General features: G+C 44.8%; 1 protein-coding gene across 1 annotated transcript; it reads left to right on the forward strand.

Annotated features, from left to right (window-relative positions):
• The first annotated feature begins 1,595 nt into the window (after positions 1-1,595).
• Positions 1,596-2,992, forward strand: LOC119360499 (L10-interacting MYB domain-containing protein-like). Its single transcript, XM_037626113.1, has 3 exons — positions 1,596-1,778; positions 1,975-2,280; positions 2,371-2,992. Exons 1-3 carry the CDS (start codon positions 1,596-1,598, stop codon positions 2,872-2,874), a joined length of 993 nt encoding a protein of 330 aa, XP_037482010.1. The 3' UTR covers positions 2,875-2,992.
• The last annotated feature ends 6,714 nt before the right edge of the window (positions 2,993-9,706 follow it).

Genomic DNA, 9,706 nt, shown 5'->3' on the forward strand with positions numbered 1-9,706 from the left:
TTATCTAGTATTTTTGTTAATAAAATCATTCGGTAAATTGCTCATATTTCCAACAATATCCTCGTAGGTGCAGATTTTATAGAAAGGAAGTTGCGCCGCTTGTCGGACCCAGTTCACATATTATTGGCAAGGAGTGTGCCACCTCCTAATGAACCAAATGGAAAAGTTATGTCTAATGCTTGGGGTTGTTTAGTGCATATTTCTTGGCTTCTACAAAATGTTTTCAAGTTCACAATCGCAAGTTATGACAAACATTGACTTTGCTAAGGACATGGAGAGGGTTTATACACTTGGTCATAGTTTACAAAGTTTGACTTCTAAAAATTATTATATGCACAGTAATTTGTCAAGGAGGTAGTATAATTCTCGCAAAAAAAGGAGGGAGTATCATTTAGTGTAAACATCATCATAATTCCAACAAGGCGATCGGCCAGAAAAACTCGAGTTTGGTAAAGAATCCCATCTGTGGGGGCTAATGCTGATTAGCTTGGAGAGAATGTCAGCGCATTTAGACATATCACCAAGTCCTCTTACATTCCACGAACAGACAGATAGGGTGGTGCTACTCATAAAGGTAGAAGTACACCGGACACTTAGACGAGAACAAACTACTGATAGGAAACGAAAGCAAGCAATAGACTAAGGGGTAGATGAAGCAAACGCAAAGCTTGCTCCTAGCACACATGCGAGGGAATAAGTAGACCCGAGCAGACGGGCCGCTATAAGGGCGGCATGTCGCCGATAGGACGCCACATGGGCGTGCAAGGAGAACTGAGGGCATCATGGCAGGGCGCAGCACAGCCGACGTCGCTGCTGCTCACATTAGCATTAAAGTTCTACATCAATAGTATTAAATACATAGTGCAAATCATTTAGGAATTTTAGAAAGGGGGGCCATGCCCCCCTCCCCCCCTCGATGCGAACACCCGCAATCAGTCAGAAAAGCTCGAGTTTGGTAAAGCATCCCATCTGTGTCTCGCGTCGGTGCTAGACGATCATGGACATCACGGAGTACATCGAGTTCATGGCTGGCAGTGTCCGGACCCCAGGCGGCGACAAGCTACGGTGGAGGGCCAAGGAGCACCTGCTCTCGTCCGGGTGGACCTTCTACAAGATTTAAATAACTAACGGTGGTCCTATATTTGTTGAAAAACATGGTATGTGCAACAAGGGACAAGTTCAGTAAACAAAAACAATTCCATCCTGATGATATAAAATATAAATAAACATCAAACTGACATGAAAGAACAGAAACAATGGCAAGGAACTTGAGGTAGCCTTTGTTTGGGCTAGAGATAGTGATTCTTGGATTCTAGCACAGTCAAAATCGGATTCACAAATAAACAGGCAGATTCCAACATAAGATGCCTAGAATCGATTCTCGAACTTGCACTGGATGCGGTCGGAAGCTGGAATCAGCGATTTTGCTGATTCCCGAGCTGCCACTTACCCCCTTCGAAATATGGGCCAACTTCTACCCGTTATTACGATGGAAATGCCACCGCATGCCCAACCCAACCTCTCCATCGACAGGGTCATCCTTTCGTTCGCACACATCCACACCTACCGAACAGAGGCAGAAAAACAAAGAGGGGATGGCTCTCCAGGGTTCGCCCGCCACCACCGTCGCCGGCCGCGTCGCCGACAAGGCGTGTGGATCCGGTCTCCGCCGCCCCGGCCATACACCGGCCGCACCACACTGGAGGCCCCCCTTGCCCCGACTCCACCTCTTCCTGCCCGACTACACCAGCCCTGCCCCATCTCCTACCTTTGAGAAGGTAATTGTTCATCAGTCCCAAAAAATTTATTTTTTGCTTGATGCTCTGAATTATGTTCTTATGTACGAACTGCTTCAGTAATAGGCCTTGATTGGAGCAGTAGCATTGTTCAGATTTAGTAAAATGTCAGATTTAGTAATAGTCCATGATTCGCTGGATATATGTAAATTGCCCTTATGAATGTCATATGTTATAGATGTCAAAAGCTAATTGGAGTCCAGAAATGACCACCATTTTTTGCAATCTCACTGCTAAGGAGAAGGAAAAGGGGAATAGGCCTACCAAATTTTTGAACCCTGTTGGATACAAGAATGTAGAAGTTGGCTTCTTTCAGCAGACCGGAAAACTTTACAGTAGGCTGCAGTTCAAAAATAAATGGGGCAGTTTGAGGACCTTGTATAGGGATTGGCTGATCCTAAAGAATACATCTACTGGACTTGGTTGGAATGATGAAACGAACACCGTGATTGCTGATGACGAATGGTGGAAGAAGGCCGGTGAAGTAAGTCATCTTTGTAAGATCAAATTGTCTTGTGGCTAATATTGCACTAGATTTTTTTGTTGACAAGTGCCAAATGAATTACTTATGCAGGAAAACAAGGACATCTTGCAGTTTCGTAAATGTGGTCCTGAAAATCTGAACCAAATGAGCATCATGTATGCGAAGATCAATGTTATAGGAGGAACTTCTATGATGCCAGGTGGTGAGCATGAAGTGCTTGATCTTGAAGAAGATGAAACCGAGGAGGTAGAAGTGCAGACTACACAAGCCAAGAAGGCAAATAAGGGGCCATGGAAGATAGATGGAAGCTCTAGTAAAAAGAATCCTATTCAAAGGGACTTCAAGCGCATGGTTGACCACTTGATTAGTGAAGATGTTGCAATGAACTCACATAAGAATAGTGTTGCTACTGAAATTGAAAAGATTATGGAAGAAGTTCTGTCATGTGGAGCTGATGAAACAAGTGATGAGTACTTCATAGCAACCAAGTTGTTTGCGAAGTTTGAAAATCGTTGTTTCTTTAACAATATGAAGACTAGCGAAGGGAAGATGAATTGTCTTAGGAGGATGTATGAAGAGCAAAATAGGCATTAGGATTACACTTTAGACGTGTGATCATGAATAAGTTATTCCCTTCCTTTATGTTATGTCGCTTGAGACTTGTTGAACTATATTTCATTTCTTTTTATGTCACTTGAGACCTGATGAACAATATTTCCCTTCATGCTTTGTCACTTTAGATTGCTATAACATGTTCAGGATGTACAAGCCTTGTTTTGATAGGTTGCATCGTACACTTGTACACACATATGGCTTGAAAGGAACAAGAAACATGAGTTCAGAAGAAGCATTGGGTATGTTTCTCTGGACGATTGGGGGCCCTCAATCCGTAAGTCAAGTGGAGAATCGTTTCAAGAGATCAACCGAAGTTATACATCGCAAATTCAATGAAGTATTGAAATGCTTGAATGACATGGCTGTAGACATCATTCGACCAAGTGATCGAGAGTTCAGAGTTGTACATGATAGGCTTCGAGATGCAAGATTCGCACATCACTTTGATGGTTGCATAGGTGCTATTGATGGGTCGCATATTCCTGTAATAGTTCCAAATGATGAGATCGTCAACCATATTGGTCGACATGGATACCCAACACAGAATATCATGGCAGTGTGTGACTTTGACATGAGATTCACTTCTATTGTCGTGGGATGGCCAGGGTCAGCACATGACACAAGGATATTCAGAGATACTTTGGTGAAGTATGCAGATAGGTTTCCACATCCACCGATAGGTATCCATTTCATTTACATGCGCATGACAATGTTGTTTTAGTTAGCTTGTTCATCCCTTGTGTAAAACTAGTACTTTATGCAGGGAGGTACTATCTTGTTGACTCGGATTATCCCAATTGTGATGGATATTTAGCTCCATACAAAGGGCAAAAGTACCATGTGCCAGAATTTCGCCAAGGTCTCCCACCGAATGGGAAAAAAGAAACATTTAACTTTGCACATTGATCTCTATGCAATGTTATTGAGCGTTCATTTGGTGTCTGGAAGATGAAATGGCTTATTTTACAGAAAATGCCAAATTACCCTCCTGAGAAGCAAGCTCGAATCATCATTGCATGCATGACACTTCATAATTGCATTAGAGAAAGCAATTTGAGAGACTTGGAGTTTGACAAATGTGATCGTGATGAGAACTACATGCCAGGGAATTTACAACCCCGGCCCTACCCACGCGACATGTGTCCCATATTGTGGTTGGTGATGATGCGACCATGAAAGCAACTCGTGAGGCGATTGCTGATGGATTGATGGCGGATCAAGTATAGTTTCACATATTACTTGATGAGACTGATGATTGGTGCATATTTTGGATGATATGTGTACGTATGTAAGACTGATGGTTAGTACATATTTTGGATGATATGTGCATGTATGTAAGACTATGATGGTTGGCCCGTACTAGGATGATATATTTCGTATGAAAGACTACGAGGGTTGATTCTTTTTTTGGATGTTACGTTTCATATGCATGTTTAGGATGATATATTCATACATCATGTCATTTCTCGAAATAAATATTCTATATATTATGTTTTTGTGCTAGTTCTCACTTTATCAAGTCAAAACATATAACTTGTGCTTTAATCTGCATATAAACATCATAGTCAGTAGTCGAGGGTGTTACTGACATTTCACAACACCCACAACTCCTAAAGTTGACAAACAACAGGGTAAACAAACAGTCAGATTCCGATTCTCAGGAATCCAGAGCCACAACTGATTCTCAGGAATCCATAGCAAAGTGATTTTCAGGAATCTGTAGCCCAAACAAAAGGGGCCTGAGTCATCCTCGTGAAAGCTGTCACCCAACAAGGGCAGTTCAGATATCCAGCTCGGGTTAAGGATCTTTGGTTTCTAGGCCAAAAAGCTTGAAATGCTAACTTAATTTATACACTATCTGCAAGATTTGCCAATAAAGGACACACTTGCAAGATTTACAGGTACAAGGGGAGCATCAATGTAAGGTTGTACCTTCAGTCACTACACAAATTTTAAAACAGTTCAGGAGCAACAAACAAATGGCGCCTCGAGTGCAAACTTATGCATGGAGACTTGTTTGAAGGGCAATGCCAACGGGTATGCAGATTATCTTCGCACATAAAGACATACTGCTCCAGGTGTAAGATGGGAGAAGATGATACACATATATTTTTCCTATGCCCTTCTGCCAAAGCGGCCTGCTGGTTCTCTGAAGTCTGGACACATTGTTCCTTGAAGCCACATTAGATCTGAATATGTTTCTTTCTTCGGAACTTTGGCAACATTCCTGCAATTGTCAAAGCTATACTAGATTCCAATCACTTGATAATATCATGCTTTACTATGGTGTATATGGAAGTCCAGGAATGACAACCTTTTTCGGGGAAAGGATAATGCACCTATGTAGCTACTTTTGCATATCATAAAAACTCTTCCTTGAAACCATCTTCGATGCAGAATGAAACAACTAGGAGTAATTAATAGTGTTCCTAAGCAGGGAACTTCAATCTGACCAGATTCAACAATAATTACAGATTGTAGGTCTGTCTACCCAGATGCTGCAGGGACAAAGAATACAAGCAATCGGAATGGCATTGCAATCCAAAGAAGCAGGGTGAAAGACCGCTATCCTCATTTCTTCAACTAGCAGAGCAGCTTCTTCCCCTTTGCAGGTGGAGGTCAGGGCACTTTAGCTTGCTGCTAAGGTTACCACTTACCACACAGGTTCACAGCAGGGCAACCACCTGATTAGTGGGCAACCTCAGGCTTGCACAAGAAGCAGCTTCGAAGAATTTGCGCCTCTGACATGGGCGTTGGAAATGAGGAGTAACAATGAAATGTATCAGGAGACATATAGTAGAGTTCAATGTCCTATGCTTTCAAAGCTAGGCACCTTGTTGTAAACAGTGTCTGAAGGGGCGCCTCCCCTTGGCCCTTGTTCAATAAATTAATAAATTGTAATGTCCTCCGTATACAAAACCAGCTCCTGCATTTACCATGTACATACATTGTCATATGTGCATGATATTGGTTATTTTATGATCTAGCCTGCTGCTTACGCTGATATCCACTGACACCGCGAGTAGTTTTACACACCAAGAGCATCTCCAACAGCCGCACAACACGCCACGCGCAAAAACACATTTTACAGCGCGGAAAGAGCGGTTTTTTGCGCGTGGAAGGACGCTGGCTCCAGCGGCCGCTGTAGAATATTGCATGCGCGAGCTGCTCCAACAGGCGCTGTAAAAAATCGGCGCGCGCGAGCAACCAGAACACATACAAACGATATTTTGGAACAACATATAGATAAAATTCAACTAGACAAATAGCATAGTTCAACCAAACACCACAAACTAGTCCGATACAAATAAAATAATAAAATAGATAAAAACTACGGTGCAACTAAACTAGAAACTACTCCAAGTCGTTCTCCTCCTCGCTGGTGTCGTCCGACGTCGACAGGAATGCGTCTTCCCACCGAGGATCGTTGTCGTCAAACAATGACGCCTGTCCCAGGTCGCACCACAATATCACCAGTGCCTCTCGCCGACGCATGTCAGCCCGTTCCGCGCACCGCTTTGCTATCCTCTCCGCCCAGAAGGTGTTCTCGTCGGCGATGTCCCGCGAGTAGCGCTGGCGCCACTCCGCCATGGCTTGCTCATCCGACTCAGTGATGAGGAGGCAGCGCTGCTGCCTATGGTGTTCCTGACGGTCGCCATCGGTTACTAGCCGCGGTGGAGGCGCGAGTTCCTGCGCCTGCGCGCACGTCCACACATCCTCAAAGTTCATCTGTGAGCGCGGCCTCGAGCGGCGCCACACCGTCGCGTGCTACGTCTTGAGCTTGCGTTGGTTTTCCTTGAAGAGGAAAGGGTGATGCATCACAATAGCGTAAGTATTTCCCTCAGTTTTTAAGAACCAAGGTATCAATCCAGTAGGAGGCTCCTCACAAGTCCCACACACCCACACAAACAAACAAAGAACTCGCAACCAACGCGATAAAGGGGTTGTCAATCCCTTCACGGCCATTTGCGGAAGTAAGATCTGATAGAGATAATATGATAAGATAAATATTTTTTTGATATTTTATGATATAGATTGGAAAAGTAAAGATGCAAATAAAAGTAGATTGAAAGCTTATATGATAAAAGATAGACCCGGTGGCCATAGGTTTCACTAGAGGCTTCTCTCAAGATAGCATAAGTATTACGGTGGGTGAACAAATTACTGTCAAGCAATTGATAGAAAAGCGAATAATTATGAGATTATCTAGGCATGATCAAGTATATAGGCATCACGTCCGTGACAAGTAGACCGACTCCTGCCTGCATCTACTACTATTACTCCACACATCGACTGCTATCCAGCATGCATCTAGAGTATTAAGTTCATAAGAACAGAGTAATGCTTTAAGAAAGATGACATGATGTAGAGGGATAAACTCATGCAATATGATATAAACCCCATCTTTTTATCCTCGATGGCAACAATACAATACGTGCCTTGCTGCCCCTGCTGTCACTAGGAAAGGACACCGTAAGATTGAACCCAAAGCTAAGCACTTCTCCCATGGCAAGAAATATCAATCTAGTAGGCCAAACCAAACCGATAATTCAAAGAGACTTGCAAAGATAACTCAATCACACATAAAAGAATTCAGAGGAGATTCAAATATTTCTCATAGATAAACTTGATCATAAACCCACAATTCATCGGATCTCGACAAACACACCGCAAAAAGAGTTACATCAAATAGATCTCCACACGAGAGGGGGAGAACATGGTATTGAGATCCAAAAAAGAGAAGAAGCCATCTAGCTAATAACTATGGACCCGAAGTGTTGGGAATATGCCCTAGAGGCAATAATAAAAGGATTATTATTATATTTCCTTGTTCATGATAATTGTCTTTTATTCATGCTATAATTGTATTATCTGGAATCGTAATACACGTGTGAATACATAGACCACAACATGTCCCTAGTGAGCCTCTAGTTGACTAGCTCGTTGATCAACAGATAGTCAAGGTTTCCTGACTATGGACATTGGATTTCATTGATAACGAGATCACATCATTAGGAGAATGATGTGATGGACAAGACCCAATCCTAAGCATAGCACAAGATCGTGTAGTTCGTTTGCTAGAGCCTTTCCAATGTCAAGTATCTTTTCCTTAGACCATGAGATCGTGTAACTCCCGGATACCGTAGGAGTGCTTTGGGTGTACCAAACGTCACAACGTAACTGGGTGACTATAAAGGTATACTACGGGTATCTCCGAAAGTGTCTGTTGAGTTGACATGGATCGAGACTGGGATTTGTCACTCCGTATGACGGAGAGGTATCTCTGGGCCCACTCGGTAATGCATCATCATAATGAGCTCAAAGTGACCAAGTGTCTGGTCACGGGATCATGCATTACGGTACGAGTAAAGTGACTTGCCGGTAACGAGATTGAACGAGGTATTGGGATACCGACGATCGAATCTCGGGCAAGTATCATATCGATTGACAAAGGGAATTGTATACGGGGTTGCTTGAATCCTCGACATCGTGGTTCATCCGATGAGATCATCGAGGAGCATGTAGGAGCCAACATGGGTATCCAGATCCCACTGTTGGTTATTGACCGGAGAGCCGTCTCGGTCATGTCTACGTGTCTCCCGAACCCGTAGGGTCTACACACTTAAGGTTCGGTGACGCTAGGGTTGTAGAGATATTAGTATGCAGCAAACCGAAAGTTGTTCGGAGTCCCGGATGAGATCCCGGACGTCACGAGGAGTTCCGGAATGGTCCGGAGGTAAAGAATTATATATGGGAAGTCGAGTTTCGGCCATCGGGAAAGTTTTGGGGGTCACCGGTATTGTACCGGGACCACCGGAAGGGTCCCGGGGGTCCACCGGGTGGGGCCACCTATCCCGTAGGGCCCCATGGGCTGAAGTGGGAGGGGAACCAGCCCCTGGTGGGCTGGTGCGCCCCCCCCTTGGGCCCCCCTGCGCCTAGGGTTGGGAACCCTAGGGGAGGGGGCGCCTCCACTTGCCTTGGGGGGCAAGGCACCCCCCTTGGCCGCCGCCCCCCTTGGAGATTCAATCTCCTAGGGCCGGCGCCCCCCAAGGGTCCCTATATAAAGAGGGGGAGGGAGGGCAGCCGCACCCTTGCACTTGGCACCTCCCTTCCCCCTTGCTACACCTCTCCCTCCCGCAGACGCTTGGCGAAGCCCTGCCGGGATCCCTGCTGCATCCACCACCACGCCGTCGTGCTGCTGGATCTTCATCAACCTCTCCTTCCCCCTTGCTGGATCAAGAAGGAGGAGACGTCACGCTGACCGTACGTGTGTTGAACGCGGAGGTGCCGTCCGTTCGGCGCTAGGATCTCCGGTGATTTGGATCACGACGAGTACGACTCCCTCAAGCCCGTTCTCTTGAACGCTTTCGCTCGATCTACAAGGGTATGTAGATGCACTCCTCTCTCTCGTTGCTAGATGAACTCATAGATTGATCTTGGTGAAACTGTAGGAAATTTTTTATTTTCTGCAACGTTCCCCAACAATGGCATCATGAGCTAGGTCTATGCGTAGTTCTCTTTGCACGAGTAGAACACAAATCTGTTGTGGGCGTAGATGTTGTCAACTTTCTTGCCACTACTAGTCTTATTTTGCTTCAGCGGTATTGTGGGATGAAGCGGCCCGGACCGACCTTACACGTATGCTTACGTGAGACAGGTTCCACCGACTGACATGCACTAGTTGCATAAGGTGGCTAGCGGGTGTCTGTCTCTCCCACTTTAGTTGGAGCGGATTCGATGAAAAGGGTCCTTATGAAGGGTAAATAGAAGTTGACAAATCACGTTGTGGCTTTTTCGTAGGTAAGAAAAC

The sequence above is a fragment of the Triticum dicoccoides genome, chromosome 2B, assembly GCF_002162155.2.
Source record: "Triticum dicoccoides isolate Atlit2015 ecotype Zavitan chromosome 2B, WEW_v2.0, whole genome shotgun sequence".
Classification (NCBI taxonomy): domain Eukaryota; kingdom Viridiplantae; phylum Streptophyta; class Magnoliopsida; order Poales; family Poaceae; genus Triticum; species Triticum dicoccoides.